This window comes from Staurois parvus, unplaced genomic scaffold (assembly GCF_062004578.1).
Source record: "Staurois parvus isolate SC_StPar_1 unplaced genomic scaffold, SC_StPar_1.0 ptg000151l, whole genome shotgun sequence".
In the NCBI taxonomy this organism is placed as follows: Eukaryota; Metazoa; Chordata; class Amphibia; order Anura; family Ranidae; genus Staurois; species Staurois parvus.
This window is the reverse complement of record NW_028317947.1, coordinates 4,388,763-4,411,344: the sequence shown is the minus strand read 5'-3', so window position 1 is coordinate 4,411,344 and position 22,582 is coordinate 4,388,763. Positions and strand designations below refer to the sequence as shown.

The 22,582-nt window shown below is 44.9% G+C and overlaps 1 protein-coding gene across 1 annotated transcript; it reads left to right on the top strand.

Annotated features, from left to right (window-relative positions):
- The first annotated feature begins 16,932 nt into the window (after nucleotides 1–16,932).
- Nucleotides 16,933–19,785, top strand: LOC149463860 (protein kinase C theta type-like). Its single transcript, XM_089674696.1, is given in 4 exon segments — nucleotides 16,933–17,006; nucleotides 18,118–18,319; nucleotides 18,968–19,363; nucleotides 19,483–19,785. Coding segments are annotated over 4 exon segments (975 nt in total).
- Nucleotides 19,786–22,582: the final 2,797 nt, after the last annotated feature.

Below are 22,582 nucleotides of genomic sequence, written 5' to 3'. Positions count from 1 at the left end.
TTCCATCCACACAAAGTGAGGTGGATAGAGGAATCTTCCCCACTAACACATTGTATTCTGAAAGCGGGGACTCTTCTGATCAAGAAACATTTTCCAACAAGCCCTTTCAACAGAGCAGGGGCTGCCATAGATTATCGACCCAATAATGGCTCCTCCTTCCATCTTATAAAGGCACTGGGCCGAGTGACTGAGGAGTACACATCTCAAGAGGGTAGTGGCTATACATTAATTGGACATCTTGTAGGCAGGTGCCTACAGACAAGGTTCTGTTTTAGCAAGATTAGTTATCTGCCCAGTCTGAGAAGGGGTTAATTGGGTCTGGGCTCCTTTCCCAGACTTTTTGGGCCCCATCTTCCTTCCCTGTGCATTTTTAAAGAAGGGGAAGGCTGTTTTCCAGGGGCTGTGGCACATGGGAAACTGAGAAGGGGCTGCTGCGCTATGGAGTACTGAAACATTGACGGAATCTGCCAGTTTTGGAGAACACCATTCATTGACATGCACCTTATTAAAGGCTAGGCTTAGACAGTTAGGGCTACAGCTGTATCATGTTAGCATGGACAATGACACAAGAGAGTCCTCAGTAATGTTTTCTAATGTTCTAAGCCTGGTCCAAAACCCAGGACCAAACCTGCGGTACAGAGACCCCATAGACTAGCTGCATGGTACGGGAGAGCTACAGGAGTTAAGTGAGAGTGCACATGAGGTCTGCTCTAGTGCTCAGCGGGACCCCATTCTGTCACTGGGAGTGAGGTGACAGAGGTACGCTGGACTGGTGGAGAGGGCACGGGCTCAGCGGTGTCCCACCTAAATGCAACACACATCAAGGAAAGTGTATAGTAACTTGGGACAGCATGTTTCACAGAGTAGTTGTATATGTTATATTATTACACACAGTGTACGGCTCATCTCTAAGTCGGGATACCACCATAATAATTGATGTTCACATGAACGTGGTCCCGCCTGGTCTTAGGCATTGACGAGCGCATGCACACATGCAAAGGTAACCCCATGTGCAGGGTGAGTGGGCCCCAACCGCAATCTGCTTATCTGTTTTTCAGGTGTTTTCAGGCTTGACCATTTTTTCTTTTAGCCAATGGAAAGCCAGTTACAAGGAGGAGGAGAGACATGAAATTGTGCAAAAGGAAAAAACCACACGTTACATGCATTTTAAGGCAATTTTAATCACTCGCACTGAACTCTTTGGCCTCATTTACACATGAACACCCCTAGACGTTTCTGCTCCTGGCAGAAGAAAAACGCTAACATGGCAAAAACGCGTGTATACACAGTACTGCATTTAGTGCTTGGACGTTTTTTCATTTGATTGGCCAGAGTATTTCCCAATGACATGAATAAACTCCCAAGCGCTAAACGTGACTAGCATTTAGACATGATTATACGCAGTTTGCCGCATTTAGCATTTTTTGGGCAAAATGTTCCTCTCCTGACCGCGCTTCTTCTGCGTTCAGGAGAAGAACGTTTAACTGTCCCTAAACTCTGCTGCTTCTAAACTCTGGTAAAGGCCTATGTGTACATGGACACATAGGCTTTTATTGAGTCGAGTTCAGGGGCTTTGATGAAAAAACGCCAGAAGCTCCTAAACGCACATTTAGGAGCAGCAGTGTACATGAGGCCTTAAAGGACCAAAAACACATGACTGCCCCAAAGAAGCTCATGACCTTTTCCAGCTACAAGCTTTAAGCAACACATAATCTCCTGTTTCCTGATTAAAGGCTTTTTTTGTCAGCTATGATTTGCTGGTGACACTTTGATACTTCCTACGGCCGAATGAGTTCTCCAGTCTGATGAAACTCCTGTTTAAAGTCACACCTTCATTTCTGGATGCTGGGAGGGTATATTCTGCCAGATGTAGGTTTGTGATTACTGCAATGGTGGCCATACACACTTCGATAAACATTCAACTTCTCCGATCACAAGGAAGAATCAATCTATAGTCTACAAACCCTACGATTGATATGCCACGCACGGGAATGTGGATTTCGATTGATAGCTAAAACACAATTGTAACTTACAATTGTAAGTTATCAATTGCATTTCCTTCCACCATGTAATTTGATCAGTCGAAATACAATCATGTGTATGAACAAAGTATCTCAAGGATGCCTATTGTTTCAAAACAATAAATACATTTCCAATCTGGCCAATCAGTTTGATCGAATACAATCTATCATTTTGATTAAACTGCACATTGATCAGACAATAAAACCACAGGGTGTTTGGTCACCCTTAAACGTGACATTTCTTTATTTCCCTTCTAACATCTTTGCAAACCTTCTCTTTTTGGGCTCAGTTCCAGTTTAAGCATCTCATTTATAAATGGGGCACAGGGCACAGAGGACATCTAGTGGTGGAATGGTGAAACTGCCTATTCATAACCTTCTTTGCAATTGTGTACTTAACACATTTAATATCCACTTCAGCTCTGGAAGGTTTTACCCCCTTCATGACTAGGCTATTGTTTGCTGTTTAGCACTGTGCTACTTTAACTGGCAATTGTGCGGTCAACCTACTGACAAATGTGTGCTGTGTCCAATCACAGCAAGGGTCAGCAGGGGGCACACATGCGCACCAAAAATCTGGTAGAAAGGCTGCAACGTATGGATACATCACCTAGCCTGGCCAAAGTAGATGAAAAACTGTATATACAGGAAGAATAAAGACAATTAGCCAAGAAGGTATTCTTCATTAGTAAAATAATTTATGTACTTGTTTAGCTACCAACAACTTTAATGTGTACAGTTTATTTAATGTGTTGAAAAGCAATGGCCAGACAGAGCACTTACTATTCTGAGTGCCCGTCTTTAAAGGAGAGGTACAGCCAAATCTCTTTTGGCTTTTCTTCTCCTGTGTCTGAAGTCCCCTGTCCAGGTTGGTGAAGGATTCTGACTTTAAAGTTGGGATCCACCCCAGAGTCTGGAGCGGCACCTGACTCAGCCTGTCAGTGATCTGCTGAGAGCCTGAGCCAGCCGCTCCCTCCCCCTCCACAGCCCAGCACTCCAGTGAGCATTGGAGGGGATAGAGCAGACAGCAGTGACTGACAGTCACCGCTCTCTGCTCACAGCGGTGGTGAGAACTCAGCGATCAGTGGTCATGTGATCGCTGAGTTCTCACACTTACAACAGGCAGGGGACAGATGCATCATTGGACCGATGCTGCATCCACCTAGGTAAGTATAATTTTGAAAAAACAAAAATTCCCATACTTTTTTTTAAACATTTTAACTATGATGACGTGTACATCCTAGTGTGCAGAAACACAGTGACTGTGTCTCAGTGAGTCTTTTAAAAATGCCTTTTTTGCCACACATTTTTGGAAACACTGGAAAGAAAATGAAAATGTGTTTGTTTTTTTTACACAAAATAGAGTTGTCAGTTATCAAGCTATTTGCAACACACATCATAGGCATGAAATAAAACCCCAAAACACATTCTGCTACTCCTCTCGAGTGTGCCGATACCACATGCATGAGACTTTTCACAGCCTAACAATACAGAGGAGCTCAAACACCAAGGAGCACCTTCAGGCTTTGTAGGGGCATAAAATACATTAGGACAGTGGAAACACCCATAAAATTACCACTTTTTGGAGAGTAAACACCCCAAGGTATTTTTTTAAAAGGCATGGTGAGTCTTTTGAAGAAAATTGGTAAAGCGTATAACATTAGAAATCGCACCTGAACCGGGCTGAAAATCGTACCTCTTTTTTTAAATTGCACTGCAGCCGGCCCGCACATATGTGAACCAGCTGCATAGAAAAGGCTGCAGGTTCACGTCATGCGAATCGGATGCGGTTCAAAACACATCTAATTTGCATATACAGTACATGGATTGGGACTTAAAGAAATTGAGAACTGCACACAGTCACTACAGCACAACACTTAGGTCGGTACCCAGACTGCCACAGGATCATCGTCTGCCTCCTTCCGATATCCACCAGGCACAGTGAGAGACACAGAATCACAATACTACAGAATAGCTGAACACTCTTCCCCAAACTTCCACCAGGTTCTCTTCAGTGAGCTCTCTAAACCATAGAACTCCCTGACCAGACTTAGAGAAAAGGCCTCCAACTTGAGTTCCAGCTGGGACTTCAATGATCTCTAAGTACCCTTCCAGCAGCCTTCCCTTAGGGGCAGAGCTCTTAAGCAAGGGACTTCTCTGGCAACTGGACTCACGATCAGCACACTATGATCCAGGCCTCAGACTATATATGGGCTCTTCAGCCCCCTGCTGGACACACCTCCTCAGGGACTGGCTGGAACTCCATAAATATTCACACTGCCTTTCTATTCTTCCTCTCACTATGGTTCTAGAATCAGCAGTCTGTGAGACGACATTGAGCAGACTGGAGCAATCATCCCCTACTCTACTGACTACAGAAGAACCAGACTAGATTTGCCTAGCAACTCACACTAACTAGGAGGGTGCTACATGAAAATATATTTTTTTTTTTACACAAAGTTGTCAATTTCATAAGATATTTCTTACACACAGCATGGGCATACTTAGAATGAAACCCCAAAACACATTCTCCTACTCCTCCCAAGTATGTGTGAGACTTTTTCAATTTGGATTAATTACTGGATGTTGTATCTTGTGTATCACACAACTCAACCAATTGTGTCAAAACCATTGTGCTGTAATGTCCACCTCGATACAAGTGATCAGGGAATATAGCTTAGTGCAGTGGTCGGCAAGCCGCGGCTCGCGAGCCACATGCGGCTCTTTACAAGCTTAAATGCGGCTCTTCTGTGTGCCGGGCGCCCGCTCCCCTCCCTCCTCTCCCTCCTCTCGGACGGGCGTGTGCAGGGCGGCCGCCCCCTCACCTCCCCTCCCCTCCCTCCTCTCGGACGGCCGCCCGCTCCCCTCCCTCCTCTCGGGCGGCCGCCCCAAAAGTCAGGACTCTGCAGCTGTCAGGATGTAGGCGGGGCAGCCAGGATGTAGGCGGGGCAGCGTGACGAACTCCTCTCCTCTCACAGTCCGCCCTGAAGACCAGAACGGCGCGGGAAGCACGGCGAGAGGAACGCTCGGAGCAAAGGTAAGTGAATTGACACAGGGGGGACTTACTATATGGGGGATGAATTACTATATGGGGGACTTACTATATGGGGGGACTTACTATATGGGGGGGGACTTACTATATGGGGGATGAATTACTATATGGGGGATGAATTACTATATGGGGGACTTACTATATGGGGGATGAATTACTATATGGGGGACTTACTATATGGGGGACTTACTATATGGGGGATGAATTACTATATGGGGGATGAATTACTATATGGGAGATGAATTACTATATGGGAGATGAATTACTATAGGGGGGATGAATTACTATGGGGGATGAATTACTATGGGAGATGAATTACTATATGGGAGATGAATTACTATATGGGGGATGAATTACTATGGGGGATGAATTACTATGGGGGATGAATTACTATATGGGGGATGAATTACTATGGGGGATGAATTACTATATGGGGGATGAATTACTATGGGGGATGAATTACTATGGGGGGATGAATTACTATATGGGGGATGAATTACTATGGGGGGTGAATTAATATGGGGGATGAATTACTATGGGGGGTGAATTAATATGGGGGATGAATTACTATATGGGGGATGAATTACTATATGGGGGATGAATTGCTATGGGGGATGAATTGCTATATGGGGAATGAATTACTATGGGGGATGAATTACTATATGGGGGATGAATTACTCTATGGGGGATGAATTACTATATGGGGGATGAATTACTATGGGGGATGAATTACTATATGGGAGATGTATTTTCAGTTTTAAAAATGTGGCTCTCAAAATAAATTTCAATCGTGGTTTTGGCGAGATTTGGCTCAGTTGAAAAAAAAGGTTGCCCACCACTGGCTTAGTGTATCATCACCTATAACAGTCCCAGTTCCTAGAAGCCAAGCAAGTCTAGCCCACTGGTACGTGACTTCCTCAGGAATGCCATGTTCTCTGGCCAGGAAGTACAAGAGGCTGAAGAAAGGAATAACAAGAGTTCCTATGGTTCCAGGAGTGCAGATGTCCGCAGGGGATGGTTGGGACTGGTGTCTGATGTGGTGGTGATCACAGACACCAGAACTAGCGTGGCGGTGATCACGCACACTCTAACTGTTGTGGCGGTGATCAAGGACAATTTGACTAATCCTCATTGCCTGCATTGAAAGGAAAGAAAACCATATAATCCAGTGATCCAATAAAATGTCAGCAGTGCAGTATTCTCAATCATAGAAATAAAAGTGCTCCCAATCTCCTCATGCAGCACCGCCACTCAATGCTGCACACTATGACCCAATATCGATTAGGTCAAAACATCCTTTTCCCAATCATATGGGTAACAACTCTCGATTTCCCACAATCCCAAATAGATGATTCGGTCGGTCATATGATTAGGTGAAAGAATGGAAATACCTCATAGTGTAGTATCCTATTGAAAGCAAATTCATTAAAAAGATGCTGAAAATGTACTCACAAATATAGTGCACTGGTCCTGGGCACAAAGAATAATCGCTTGTTCAGTTATACCAAAGATTTCCCCCTTAAGGAGAAACATCCGTCTGGCGTCTAGTAGGTAAAATGGTTGATCCTGCACTTCCAGCATACTGACATCACTAACCACACCACGGACGCGTTTCGTCACAAATAGCGTGACTTCCTCATAGGATCCTATAAGCAGCACTATTGAGCACAGAGAGGTGATGCTGCACGAGGTGATTGGGAGCACTTTTATTTCTATGAATTAGGATACTGCACTGCTGACACTTCATTGGATCACTGGATTATATTGCTTCTATCCTTTCAATGATGACTCTATGAACACTTACCTCTTTCTTGTTTTGCAGATTAATCTGTAATACTTGGAATTTTGGTATCTTTGATGTTATTTACTAAACACTAGCTGATTAGTATTATTCTGGGAAAAGTAGTTACGTTTTAGTTGCACAGCACTATTTTGGGAAAGTACACTGTTTTGATGTGGCAACACATGTCAGGCGCTACCAGCAACTAGGTTTTTTTTTTTCATCTACACACTTTTTTTGCAGGGATTTCCTATCACTTCCTGTTTTGGCTATGGGTCAGGAAGTGAAAGTAAATCTCCAAATTGGGACAAAGAAGGTAAGAATAAACTGACAGGGGCCATAACCCCCTTACTCTATCCAAAATGCAAAAAAAAAAAAAAAAAACAAGCTTTGTCTATAGTTTTACTTTAGTAAAAGTTCATTGTTCCCTAATAAAAAAAAAACAAAAAGAAACCCTTACACTGATCTGTGAGCCAGAGGAAGAATTTTCCAATGGGGACACTAGTTCTGGTGACCTGGAGGTCCCCAAGAAATTTGCTTAATTTGCAGGGATTTCCTCTCACTTCCTGTTTTGGCTGTGGGTCAGGAAGTGAAAGTAAATCTCCAAACTGGGACAAAGAGGGCAAAAATAAACTGACAGGGGCCATAACCCCCTTACTCTATTCAAAATGAAAAAAGAAAAAGCTTTGTCTATAGTTTTACTTTAAATGAGAACCTGCCATATCCCCACTGTGGAGTGATATACAGAACATTCTATGACAATAGATCACTCATCATTTCCTATATAGTTAGTTATATGGGAAGGATACATTCTTGAGGTGTATTGGGACATACTGTATATATAGTGTTCTATAGAAAAACAATCCAACAAAACCAATCCATACACATACACTAGGCGTTTAGCACTGAAATATGACGATGCACCAAGTGGTACTTACATTTAGGGCAGTATGCACCCCAGGAAGAAAGCCCACCTCCCTCTACCGCTGACTCCCTGCAGCCAGAACGGACAGCTGCTGCACACTAGACCCCTGTGGTTTGTGTGTGACAGCCATCCATTGCTGTGTGAACGGGCCCTTAGTGCTTGCTCAGGTCTAGACAGTAGTAACAAGTACAGTATATGGTAGAAAGATAGTCCAGCACAGCACACCCCGCTTGTCTATCCTGCAGCAGCCATTGGAGGGGAGCTGTGATTGGCTGGCTGCATGGATCGCTGGTGGCTGTGTGGAGCCATGATGTGGAAGGGAGAAAATGCTTGACTTCAGATGACAGGGCTAGGCTGCATTGCCATAAGAAATTAGGGGGGGAACTGGACAGCCTACCTGACCTGGACACCTACCCACAGGCAGCCTCTGTTGGTCCCCCCCACCTGCTGACCCAATGGGAAGTACTGCCTGTACCCCCTATCAATGGACCTCCTAACTTGTAATATGTAGTATTTGTAGACTGTTCATATATTAGGTTTTACCTCCTCCTGGTGCAACTGCTTGGTGCTGATCCTCAGAGCTTCCAGTGGGGTTTTGGCCTTTGAGCTGTTCATGGTGACCGGCCTTCTCTGAGCCCTGGATTCTGCCTTCTGGTTATTGATCTCCTCCTTCCTGTGATCTCCCTGAATCTGAGCTCCTTTACTGGCTGCCATTTTATTCTGGCCTTCCACAAACATCTATCTTTAACAGAAATAACATGTAAGACAAGTAAAGAACTCTATAATAAAACATAAAAGTAGGCCAATCACATCCACATTTCATATAATCAAATGCCCCCATCAGAATGTCTCATAAATCAACTGCCCCAAATATTAACTGCCCCAGCACAGTTTCCTTATAAACCATTTGCTCCATAACAGTGTCTGCATAGATTAATTTCCCCATCACAATACCCCTATAGATTAGTTTGTCCCATCACAGTGTCCCCATAGACCATTCTCCATCATCACAGTGTCCCTGTAGATTAGTTGCCCCATCAGAGGACTCCATATATTAGTTTCCCCATCACAGTACCCTCAAAGATTAGTTGCCTAAATTGGAGTGCCCCCATAAATGAGTTGCCCCATCACAGTACCCCCAAAGATTGGTTGCCCCATTAGCGTACCCCCATAGATTAATTGACCCATCAGAGGGTTCCTATAGACCATCACAGTACCCCTATAGATTAGCTGCCCCATCACAGTGTTCCTGTAGACCATTTTTCCCATCACAGGCCCCCCATTGACTAATTGCCCCCCATCACAGAGTCTCCATAGATAGGTTACCCCCCATAGATTAATTAATTACCGCCATCATAGTGCCCCCATAGACCAGCTGCCCCATCACAGTGTCCCCATAGATTACTTGCCCCATCACAGTGTCCGTATAGATTACTTGCCCCATCAGTGTCCTCATACATTACGTGCCCCATCACAGTGTCCCCATAGATTACTTGCCCCATCAGTGTCCCCATACATTACTTGCCCCATCACAGTGTCCCCATAGATTACTTGTCCCGTCACAGTGTCCCCATAGATTACTCGTCCCATCACAGTGTCCCCATAGAAAACTTGCCCCATAACAGTGCCCCCATAGATTACTTGCCACATCACAGTGTCCCAATAGATTACTTGCCCCATCACAGTGTCCCCATAGATTATTTGTCCCATCACAGCGTCCCCATAGATTACTTACCCCATCACAGTGTCCCCATAGATTACTTGCCCCATCACAGAGCCCCCATAGACCAGTTGTGTTATCACAGAGCTCAGTGTACCTCTCTGAGATGTCTCTGTAGTCTGACAGGCAGGAGGTGGGAGGAGGAAAGTACAGCAGGACACACAGCACACACGTGATGTCATTGATTGCTAGGGATGGCGGTGTACCTAGGAACCAATGACTGCTACTAATGTGGACCTGGACGTGTGGGTGGTCCACCATTATAGTGCAGGTTCTATGATCCTGTGTAGGAGGTGGAGTCAGGGACAATATGTGGGAGGAGACTCACCTAGTCTATTGGTATATGAAGATAAGAGAACTTATTCTAAGAAATGGGCGGAGCAGAATGGTGTTCTGGGGGAGGTGCTAGAAGAGGAAACTGCATCTGTCAGCTGTGCCCCCCCCCCCACACACACACACACACACACACAGTGCCCGGGTCATGTGACCCTTCCTTGTCCTGGCCCTGCTTCCATTAGTATGGAGACATATAACCCCCATCAATTGTAAATATAATCAGGAACAAGTAAGATTGCCTTCACTTCTGACCGACATGGGAGCCTCGTGTGTTTTGTGCGTGTTTTTTGTGCGTTTTTGGCACGCCATGTAGGGCAGTCCTCTCATGGTAATAAAAGTGCCCCCAGTAGCTCCTGTACCCTTCTTTGGGTCGGCTTTGGTGTGTTTTTGAATCGCATTTTCGTTTTTCCCATTCCTGCAACAAAACAGGCATTTGTTTAGTGTGTTTAGGGGGCCATTATTATTATTATACAGGATTTGTATAGTGACAACAGATTACGCAGTGCTTTATACCATAAGGGCACACAGTACAATCACAATACAAATGAATACCGGAGGGATCAGAGGGCCCGGCTCCATTCACAATGAATGGCACCCAATTGCAGAATCCATATGCTGCCATAGCGTGTCACCAAAAAATACAAACAACAATGTGCTTTTGGCATGTGCCTGGTGTGACTGCGGCCTTAATGACTTCAAATACTATTCAATGCTTCACGGAGAAAAATGAGTATTTATCACGTGTGCAGAAAAAATTTAAGTCCAGCAGTGAAAGGGTCAAAATTATCATTAAAATGAATATCTGAGCTCTCACCCCTCCCCCTCTCTGGCAGTTGCAGTTCCTCATGTCTGTAGATATCACTACAGCCCCCCCCCCCCACATAATCTGCTGCACCCCCTTTTCGAATACGGCACCATTCACATCTGTGCATTGTGAGAACGCACGCACTTTTTTGCACGCATTCCCAGAAAGTATGAAAAACGCGCATTGCGCTTGCGGTGCACGTCACACGTCAAATGCGCTATAAAAAGCACAAAGCTCCATGCCGGAAAAGGTCCGGGAGTCTCTTTTTGGCATGTTTTGTTGCACAGAGGAAGCCCATTTACTTCAATCATTTGCTGTTGTTCAAACAATGCAGCAAAAAAAACATGAAAAAGGTGCAATGAATGTGATGCAGCACTGTGAATGGGGGCCATTCCCTGCTTACCAGCTGAAAGTTAAAATCAGGAAGACTGGTAATGCCTGCACCAGCTGCCAGAAAGTGTATTGCATGTATTCCATTTTTGATGCGTTTTGCGTTTTAAATCTGCCTAGCAACAAGAAAAAGAAAAAAAAATGGAAAAAAAGCATCAAAAACGCAATGCAGAAATGGCTGAAATGCAACCTGCACAGGTGGGAACCTAGCCTAAGTCCCCATCATCCCCTGCTTACCAGCTGTAAGTTAAAATCAGGAAGACTGGAAATGCCTGCACCAGCTGCCAGCAAGAGAGAGAAAATACCGAGACAAAAATGAGAAAAAAAGAAAGACGGAAAAAAAAAAACTGTCCAGCAGTGAAAGGGTTAAAATGATCATAAACATGAATATCTGAGCGCTCACCCCTCCCCTTCTCTGGCAGTGGCAGTTGCTTGTGTCTATTGACACCTCTCCCCCCTCCCCCGCCGATCCTCATGTGTAATCTGTTGCACCCCCTTTTAGATTATGTCCCCATCATCCCCCGCTTACCAGCTGAAAGTTAAAATCAGGCAGACTTGAAATGCCTGCACCAGCTGCCAGCAAGAAAGAATGAATGATTGAAACATGACATCAGCCGAGGTTTGAGAATGCTAAACAAATACCAGAAGCATTAGAAAAAAATAAAAAAAATCTATTTTGTTTCGTAATAAATGATAGAATAAAAGATCCAAAACAAAAATCAAGACAAAATAAATATATAAATAATAATAAAATAAAATACTGAGAGAAAAATGAGAAAAACAAATAAAAACTGCCCAGCACTGAATGGTTAATATGATCATAACCATCATAAACATGAATATCTGAGCGCTCACTCCTCCCCTTCTCTGGCAGTGGCAGTTGCCTGTGTCTCTGGACATCCCTCCCCCACTGAGCCTCATCTGTAATCTGTTGCACCCCCTTTTAAAGTCTCCATCATCCCCCACATACCAGCTGAAAGTTAAAATCAGGCAGACTTGAAATGCCTGCACCAGCTGCCAGCAAGAGAGAACGAATGATTGAAACATGACATCAGCAGAGGTTTGAGAATGCTAAACAAATACCAGAAGCATTAGAAAAAATAAAAAAGTCAATCTTGTTTGGTAATAAATTATAAAAGATACAAAAAAAATCAAAACAAAATAAATAAATAATAATAAAATAAATGTGAGACAGAAATGAAAAGATTTGCTGTGCAGGACGGCTTTCTATTCAGTGATAAGGCTCAATTCACAGTGTTATCATAGGAATAATGACCTTTATTTGAGCCATGGGACTGGAAGGGTTAAATCTCCATCAAAATAACTGTCATATCAATAAAAAACCCAACATTTCTCTTAAAGGGGCCATCCTGTATACTGAGCCTACAGGCTGAATTCACAAGGAGAAATTAGGACGTGGCCCCTTTAAGAAAAATCTTGGCTCAGTGCCAAGCTGTGATGTCATCAGCTGTGATGTCATTGGCTGTGATGTCATTGGCTGCCCTGGTATCAGGAGTCACTCAGCAGAGTCCCCTCAGTTGCTACTCGTTCTTTGAACAGTGCACACGTGTCATCTTTGCTCCTGTGAATTTTTCCAGCTATTTCATTGGCTCAGATTTCATTTGATCAGTTCTGATTGCGGTTTCATTCTTGCCTGCCTTAAGCCCGTTTTACGCCTGTTTTGTTATTTTTATTAATGAAACTATTTCAGCGTAAAACACTTGTTTCTGCGAATCCCACCAAACAGGAACCAATCAGAGGAAGGCCAGCGATGGAAGGAGGTATCATTGAACAGCTTGCAGATCCCCCAATCAGAAAGCCCCCCATGAAGAGGGCTCGCGCTTTTGTACGCCGCTGCTTCAGAGTCGTCGTTGGATGCTTTGGTGTCGGCTGCCATGTTTGTGGCCCACACCAGAAGACGGACGATTGGAATGGTAAGTATTGTGATATTTATTCATACAAGTGGGCGGGGACATTGATTTGCCCCTCCCCATTCCCATATGTACACACCCATATATATATATATACAGGTCAGGACAGCACACACCCAGCATGGCACTTAGTCCTTCAGGTGCAGAGCAGACAATGGAGATCAGCCAAGCTCCAATATATAGAAACACAGAAAAGCCTCCAATCTGCAGCACCTCGTCCATTTATTAGGGTACAGATCACAAAGTCTATGGGACCAATACAAGCCCCGCCCACATTAGAATTGTAACCCCCAATCTGCAGAGGATTTCATATGTAGAGAAGCAAATAGTAATCAAATGTTTCCAATCACTGAGCTGCCCTCTGCGCCTCATACAACAACAACAACAGCAACAACAACAACAACAACAACAACAGCTTGTGTCCCTCTGATTGGTGTGACTGGGGCGAGGAAGTGACATCACACAAACAAACATGTCCTCCTTCCCTGCTCTGTGTGATGGTTCTGAGGAGAGGGGGGGTGTGGGGGTCTGAGGAGAGGTGTGTGGGGGGGTATGAGGAGAGCTGGGGGGAGGTGGGGGGGTATGAGGAGGAGAAGGGAGCTCTAGCTCTCAGTTGCCCCCTCCCCCCTCCAGTTGTACTCACAGTTACCAGGCTGGAGATGTCTTCTTCCCATCTCTGGATATGGCACAAGTCACATGACAAGGGGAGAGCCAACCAGAATGCAGTGTGCCCTCACTACTCAGCAGAGAACCATTGAGACTGCAGTTAGTCTCAGTGCAGGCTCTCCATCTCCCCCTACTGGCTGGAGGGAGGAATACATCAGAATCCTCTCCCCAGCAGAAGCTGGCCGCTCTTCTTGTGATTGGAGGGAATAACTCCTGTCAGTGAGGAGCGGCACAAGCGGCAAAGTCGCCAGTGCGCCCCCCCTTAACACTCTGCCATGGCAGGAGCCAACTCGGCCCCTCCCCCCTCCCAGCCCTGAATACAAGGCTTCCTGTGATTGGCTGAGCAGCACTCAGACCGACTGGATTTTGTCCTGGTAGTGGGAAGTCCCCATCCTGCTGCTGAAACCTAGCGCTGTATACTGTATGTAGCTGAAGGCCAGCAATAGTCATCCCCGTGTCCCTGTCATGTCAGATTTACTTATTGTCCCTGGAAATTGAGTTTTTTTTAATTACGGATATTTATATATCACGCGGCCAATTTACGCAGCGCTCTTACATGTATATATATATATTGTACATTCACATCAGTCCCTAACCTTCAAGGAGCGTACAATCTAAGGTCCCTAACTGACGTTCATACATACACATGCTAGGGCCAATTTAGATAGGAACCAATTAACCTACCAGCATGTCTTTGGAGTGTGGGAGGAAACCGGAATACCCGTAGGAAACCCACGCAGATACAGGGAGAACATGCAAACTCCAGGCAGGTGGTGACATGGTTGGGATTCGAACCAACGACCCTAGTGTGTTTTGAACTTTTCTATCTATAATTTTATGTTGCATAAAGAAAAATATATGAAATGTAGGGGAATGTGCTAATCTCTATTCCTCTTTTTTTATTGCAGATGCAGCCGGTATTTACTGCAGACACCGCTCACACAGCAGGACTGCCCCAGTGAGCGAGACCAAATGTGAAATCCACATTGAGACTCCGCCGGAGTGTGACATTCATGTTGAGGTTACACCAGAACATGATGTCCACACCGAGAGTCCACCAGAGTGTGATCTTCACTTTGAGACTTCGCCAGAATGTGACGTTCATGTTGAGATTCCACCAGAACATGACGTTCACATTGAGACTTCACCAGAATGTGACGTTCATGTTGAGATTCCACCAGAACATGACGTTCACATTGAGACTTCGCCAGAATGTGACGTTCATGTTGAGATTCCACCAGAACATGACGTTCACATTGAGACTTCGCCAGAATGTGACGTTCACGTTGAGATTCCGCCAGAACGTGACGTTCACATTGAGGCTTCACCAGAATGTGACGTTCACATTGAGGCTTCACCAGAACATGACGTTCACGTTGAGGCTTTGCCAGAACGTGACGTTCACGTTGAGGCTTTGCCAGAATGTGACGTTCACGTTGAGGCTTTGCCAGAATGTGACGTTCACGTTGAGATTCCACCAGAACGTGACGTTCACATTGAGGCTTCACCAGAATGTGACGTTCACATTGAGGCTTCACCAGAACATGACATTCACGTTGAGGCTTCGCCAGAATGTGACGTTCACGTTGAGGCTTCGCCAGAATGTGACGTTCACGTTGAGGCTTCGCCAGAATGTGACGGTCACATTGAGGCTTCGCCAGAACGTGACGTTCACGTTGAGGCTTCGCCAGAATGTGACATCCACATTGAGGCTCCACCAGAATGTGACATCCACATTGAGACTCCATCAAAATGTGATGTTTACATTGAGACTCAATCAGAAACTGATGTCCACATTGAGATTCCACCGGAATGTGACAGTGATCAGTCCACCAGCACTGTGGAACCTATCCCAGAGTTGGAAGGCTACGAAGTCCTTCACCTCCTCGGACAGGGATGTTTTGGAAAGGTAAGTTGTTGGATCCTTTCTTGGATTAAAATCATCAGATAGAGCGGCTGAAGATTAGAACCTTTGTCGGGTTTTATCACTCCAAGGCTGCATTAGAGAGATTTCCCCTCACTTCCTGTACTACTGACAATGGTTTCACCAGACAGGAAGTGATGGAAAATGTAAGGACACCCCCCACCCCCACTCTACTAAAGAAAAACCTTTTTTTCGGTCTTTGTGGCTGTTACAGAGTTGGACATACACTAGTCCAATTATTCTTTCCATTTCATTCAGCTAAATACATTCCAGGTGCACCAAACAAAAAGGCTTTACAAGTTTTTTCGATGGCAGCTAAAGCCAAAGTAGAAAAGCCTGTTCCCGCCATCATGTGCTAGAGAGGGGTCCTTGCTTTCAATTAGGAAGCAGTGGTCTCTCTACAGTAGTTTGACATGCCCCATTGATGAGTCAGAGCTAATGCTCTCCAATCAGCAAAGTTCTTGCTCCATGCTGACTGGAGAGCCCTGGACTCTGATTAAGAAAGGCATTTGCTGAACCTCTGCACAGAGATCCCCACAGAGAGCAAAAGTCCCACTCTGAAGCATGCTGGCAGGACACAGGCTTTTGTATTCAGGTTGTGGCTGCTTTTCGATTAAAAACCATGAAAAGACTTTTATTGCGCATATTTTGCTTTGTTGCATCTGCAATGTATTTTGCTGATTTCAGCTGAAAGTTTAATTGGGCTTCCAAGTATATAACACAGAAGTAATCCGGGTGGTGAAATGTAGTTGTAAGGACAATGGCTTTTTCATGAAGCAATGGGTTGTGGTGGAATAGGGGGTCTCACTTTTCTTCATTGACTTATATCTCTGTGCAGCGGGATAAGTGAGACTCCAGACAGGAGTGAGAGAAGGTCCTGGAATTTGAGCAGTTTCACCAATGTAGACCCTGTGATGAATAAAATGCAATTTTAGTGATTCTAGCCATTACTGTGCACCCATAAATGACATATTCAATGTGAATAAACTTCACCAATTGTCAGCTCTAATTTTCTTTCCCTCTTTCCCTTCCAGGTGGTTTTGGCATCACAAATCTCCACTGATAAGCTGATGGCTGTCAAAATCCAGAATAAGAAAGACAACAAGTTTGAAGATCTCCTTAAGGAGAGCCAAATAATGAAGAAAGTTCATGACAGCCCTTTCTGCACTCATGTATATGATGTTATGGTGACAGAAGTAAGTAACTCCATCCTCTACTTATTATGTGGCAGAGGTCGCTGTTAAATGGTTATCCTCTCGGGATACTGCTATAAGTGACACCTACCTCTCACAACCTACAAAGATGAATAGGGATTCACGGAGCAAATCATTTCTATAACCTCAATCTTTCTTTCCTCTGTGCAGGATCATGTATGCTTCGTCATGGAATACCTGAGTGGTGGAGACCTGGATCACTTCTTGGAACAACGCAAACCAGTAAATATTGAGACAACAAGGTAAGTCAATAGGAGTGCCATGATAATAGTGATGAGGGTAGAACATAGAACTGTAGATAGATCACAGCAGTGTGTAGACGTGTTCTAGAAACAAGATAGGTAAGATAATAGGGTAGACTTGTTCTAGATACAAGATAGGTAAGACAATAGGGTCACATGATTATAGGGATGTAGAACTTAGTACTGTAGATAGATCACATCAATGTGTAGACTTGTTCTAGATACAACATAGGTAAGACAACAGGGTACCATGATCATGAGGATAGAGGTAGAACCTAGTACTGTACATAGATCACATCAAAGTGTAGGCTTGTACTAGACACGAGATTGCGGTGGGAAAGTCTGATATTCAGTAAATCTGTCCTTTCTAGGCTCTCCCTATACATATACAATGAGCAGACATCCCAGGCACCGGATATATCTCAGAAAACGTCTAGTGAGACTGATTCTGGACAATCTGTCTTGCTCTGAGAATGATCTGTAAGCGTGCACCTACAGATGTTGTCCATATACATACTGTTATATCCAATCCATCCGTTACTGGTCAATTCATCATCCAGTGGAAGCCTTCAACTTTCCATCTGATTGGGCAACCTTTAACCCATCTCTTCTCAGCTTTACCAGCTATCATATTGTATGGGGGCCTATCAAAGAATCAATTCGATTTATATCTAACAAGTCCTTGTACAACATAATTTTTGATAAAGTTAGTTTGTAAATGTAGAACATTTTTTGTAGTTTTGGATGGAGCAGGAAAGCTTTTTTTAGCTTGCTTTCTGTTTTGGTCTTACATACACTTTAAGAGAGACTGTACAATCACATTCAGTCGTATTTGGACACCTTTTACTATCACAAAAAAATAGTGAAAATTTGCAAAGCCTATTTGCTACCAATTCATCGGCGATTTCAAATACCAGTATAAAACACTTCTATGTACAGTATTGTGCTAAATTCTGTCCTTACTGATAATATTTTCTTTCAACATAATTTAGTTATAGCAAAGGATACCTGACTATATCTGACCATTGAAGTGTTATCATCAATATTTTATTGGCTTTGGCTTAGATTATAATAAAATGCTTCATATCAATCTTTTCTCTCTCTCCATCAGATTCCTCACTGCGGAGATCATTTGCGGTCTGGAGTTCCTTCATGGCCAGGGGATTGTACACCGGGATCTGAAACCGGAAAACATTCTGCTGGATAGCGTTGGACATGTGAGAATCGCCGACTTTGGCTTATCAGCAATGGGTGTGGGCATGTCCCGGACCCTGACAGACTGGTACGGCACTCCACTGTACGTTGCTCCAGAAGTAAGTATTAGATCATTTTTGTTTTCCTGTCTTCTTGACAGTATTCAGTAATACTATTACAAATATATTATTACTATAGTAATATTCAGTATTAAAGTGTTACTAAACCCACAACAGTAAAATCAGTCTGTATATACAGTAAAACATGCTTGTTATACTCACTTTGGAACCTAAAAGGTTAATCCTCTGTCTTGTGTAAAAAGGCTGTTTGAGCCTGACTTCTCTGATCCTCCCCTTCTTCCAGTGTCCCTCTCTTATATGCTGATAAGGCATATTGTGTGGAGAGACATTGCACATGCTCAGTTTGGTGTGCATTGCAAGAGAGGTTTTTTTATTTTATTGGGAGAGTGTATGTGATCAGCACAGGGCTAATCAGCACTGTCCAGACAGAGGTCAGGAGTTATGAAAACTCTTCCTACAAGCTTTAACTAGTGCTCTGCTGGACACTGAGAGAAGTCACAAGACTGCTCTAACTGCTGATGAGAAAAGGGATTTAGCAGTTTATATCTACTAAAATAATTCCACTTCCATGTTCTGGGTACTGTGGGAGACCAGATATAGTGAATGCAGAGTCCTGGGTTTAGTAACACTTTAAGTAGTATTCTTGTCAGTAATCAGTATTGACCATTCTTTTTGATATTTCCACAGATCTACTTAGGTCTTCAATATAATTATGCCGTTGACTATTTCTCCCTTGGAGTTATAGTCTTCGAGATGGCGACTGGAAATCATCCATTCGACCGCCCAGATAACAACTTAGACACCAGCTCGGAGAGCGACTCGGACACCAGCTCGGAGAGCGACTCGGACACCAGCTCGGAGAGCGGCTCGGACACCAGCTCGGAGAGCGGCTCGGACACCAGCTCGAAGAGCGACTCGGACACCAGCTCAAAGAGCGACTCGAACACCAGCTCGGAGACTGACTCGGACACCAACTCATCGCCCATCAGAGTCAGCAAGGTGCTCAAAAACTCCATCTGCAACCATCATCCAAGTTTTCCCATTGACTTCAGTATGGATCTCCAGGACCTCATAGGGGATAAAGTAAGTAAACACCACCTATAGCATGCAAAAAATAGATATTCTTTTATTATTATAAAAGTAGAATTTCATTGTTATTGCCTTTTGTAAAATAGCTAACCTATTTTTGTATATTTTTACAGCTCTTATGCAAATGCCCCGACAAAAGACAGAGACGTGTTAAAGATCTGAGAAGCCACCCATTTTTCTGGGAGGTAGACTGGCTGAAAATGGATGCTGCCGAAGTGAGTCCACCATTTACCATGAAGATAAAGATGGAGATGGAAGAAATCATACCTTCTTCCAATGAGGAGCAGGAAGATCAGTTTATAGAAGAGGATAAGGAGCTTCATTGAGGGTTCTGATTTACCAGCAGCAGACGGGGAGAAATACAAAGACCACAGGTGCTATCAGCTCCCCCTGCAAAAGAACCCCCAGTCATCTAAGAACAACAGACTGGCTGCAACAGGAGGTTGGAGACAGTGGGCACAATTCACTAAGCGGTATCTTACCGCATCCGAGTATGTAGTAGGATACCGCACAGCATTTAAAAAAAAAAAAAGTGAATTCGCTAAAAAACGCTACTAAAATACCGCATGAGTTATTTTATCAAGTCATGCAGTAAAAGCACCTTGTCCCCACATTGATGGGGACAAGGGCCTCTTTCCCACAACTGTGGCCTGTGGTTGTGGGGGGCTAATCGGGAACCTGGAAGCCCCCTTGCATGTATTGCACTAGCTGTGAGGGAAGGTTGGAGGCCAGTAGTTTTTTCCGCAGGTGTGCGTTGGACCGGCTGTGAGGGGAGGTTGGAGGCTGGTAGACTTTGTTCGAAGGCGTGTGTTGGACTGGCTATTTGGGGAGGTTGGAGGCCAGTAGTTTTTTCCGCAGGTGTGCGTTGGACCGGCTGTGAGGGGAGGTTGGAGGCTGGTAGACTTTGTTCGAAGGCGTGTGTTGGACTGGCTATGAGGGGAGGTTGGAGGCCAGTAGTCTTTTTCCGCAGAATTGTGTTAGACCAGCTGTGAGGGGAGGTTGGGGGCTTGTAGACTTTATTTCTCAGGCATGTGTTGGACCAGCTGTGAGGGGAAGGTTGGAGGCTGGTAGCCTTTTTCTCTCAAGCGTGTGTTGGATTGGCTGTGAGGGGAGGTTGGAGGCCAGTAGTCTTTTTCCGAAGGAGCGCATTGGATCGGCTCTGAGGGGAGTTTGGAAGTTAGTAGACTTGGCTTGAAGGAGTGCGTTGGACTGGCTGTGAGGGGAGGTTGGAGGCCAGTAGTTTTTTTCGCAGGTGTGCGTTGGACCGGCTGTGAGGGGAGGTTGGAGGCCGGTAGACTTTGTTTGAGGGCATGTGTTGGACTGGCTATGAGGGGAGGTTGGAGGCCAGTAGTCTTTTTCTGCAGGATTGTGTTAGACCAGCTGTGAGGAGATTTTGGAGGCTGGTAGACTTTGTTCGAGGGCGTGTGTTGGAGTGGCTATGAGGGGAGGTTGGAGGCCAGTAGTCTTTTTCCGCAGAATTGTGTTAGACCAGCTGTGAGGGGAGGTTGGGGGCTGGTAGACTTTATTTCTCAGGCATGTGTTGGACCAGCTGTGAGGGGAAGGTTGGAGGCTTTTAGCCTTTTTCTCTCAAGCGTGTGTTGGATTGGCTGTGAGGGGAGGTTGGAGGCCAGTAGTCTTTTTCCGAAGGAGCGCATTGGATCGGCTCTGAGGGGAGTTTGGAAGTTAGTAGACTTGGCTTGAAGGAGTGCGTTGGACTGGCTGTGAGGGGAGGTTGGAGGCCAGTAGTTTTTTTCGCAGCTGTGCGTTGGACCGGCTGTGAGGGGAGGTTGGAGGCCGGTAGACTTTGTTCGAGGGCATGTGTTGGACTGGCTATGAGGGGAGGTTGGAGGTCAGTAGTCTTTTTCTGCAGGATTGTGTTAGACCAGCTGTGAGGAGATTTTGGAGGCTGGTAGACTTTGTTCGAGGGCGTGTGTTGGACTGGCTATGAGGGGAGGTTGGAGGCCAGTAGTCTTTTTCCGCAGAATTGTGTTAGACCAGCTGTGAGGGGAGGTTGGGGGCTGGTAGACTTTATTTCTCAGGCATGTGTTGGACCAGCTGTGAGGGGAAGGTTGGAGGCTTTTAGCCTTTTTCTCTCAAGCGTGTGTTGGATTGGCTGTGAGGGGAGGTTGCAGGCCAGTAGTCTTTTTCCGACGGTGCGCATTGGATCGGCTCTGAGGGGAGTTTGGAAGTTAGTAGACTTGGCTTGAAGGAGTGCGTTGGACTGGCTGTGAGGGGAGGTTGGAGGCCAGTAGTTTTTTTCGCAGGTGTGCGTTGGACCGGCTGTGAGGGGAGGTTGGAGGCCGGTAGACTTTGTTCGAGGGCATGTGTTGGACTGGCTATGAGGGGAGGTTGGAGGCCAGTAGTCTTTTTCTGCAGGATTGTGTTAGACCAGCTGTGAGGAGATTTTGGAGGCTGGTAGACTTTGTTCGAGGGCGTGTGTTGGACTGGCTATGAGGGGAGGTTGGAGGCCAGTAGTCTTTTTCCGCAGGATTGCGTTAGACCAGCTGTGAGGGGAAGTTGGGGGCTGGTAGACTTTATTTCTCAGGCTTGTGTTGAACCAGCTGTGAGGGGAATTTGGAGGCTGGTAGCCTTTTTTTCTCAAGCATGTGTTGGTTTGGCTGTGAGGGGAGGTTGGAGGCCAGTAGTCTTTTTCCGAAGGTGTGTATTGGATCGGCTCTGAGGGGAGTTTGGAAGTTAGTAGATTTGGCTTGAAGGAGTGCGTTGGACTGGCTGTGAGGGGAGGTTGGAGGCCAGTAGTTTTTTTCGCAGGTGTGCGTTGGACTGGCTGTAAGGGGAGGTTGGAGGCCAGTAGTCTTTTTCAGGAGACCAGAGTGGGCAGTCACACTCAAATGGTCGTGCCCCCTCTCCAGAGAGAATGGGACATTGTGTGTGCCATATAATAGAGACAAAATAAATCTACAATAAAATTAAAAATAAAAACTATGCATTTAATTGTTTCATCGTTAAAAAGTGAAGACACGCTTCGCATATTTAAAACCAAAACGGTCTATAGAGATAACATCAACATGGTTTTGGAATCGTATCATAAAGAAACATGAGCGTGTAGGATCAATGTATTTCGCTATAAATTGCTTGCTCAGGATCCACACTTCCGATGAACCACTATGACAATTTAAAAACATACAATCATAATATACAAATTTCTAAAATAGACAAACATTGACTAAACTGATAATCACTAAACGGTGGACA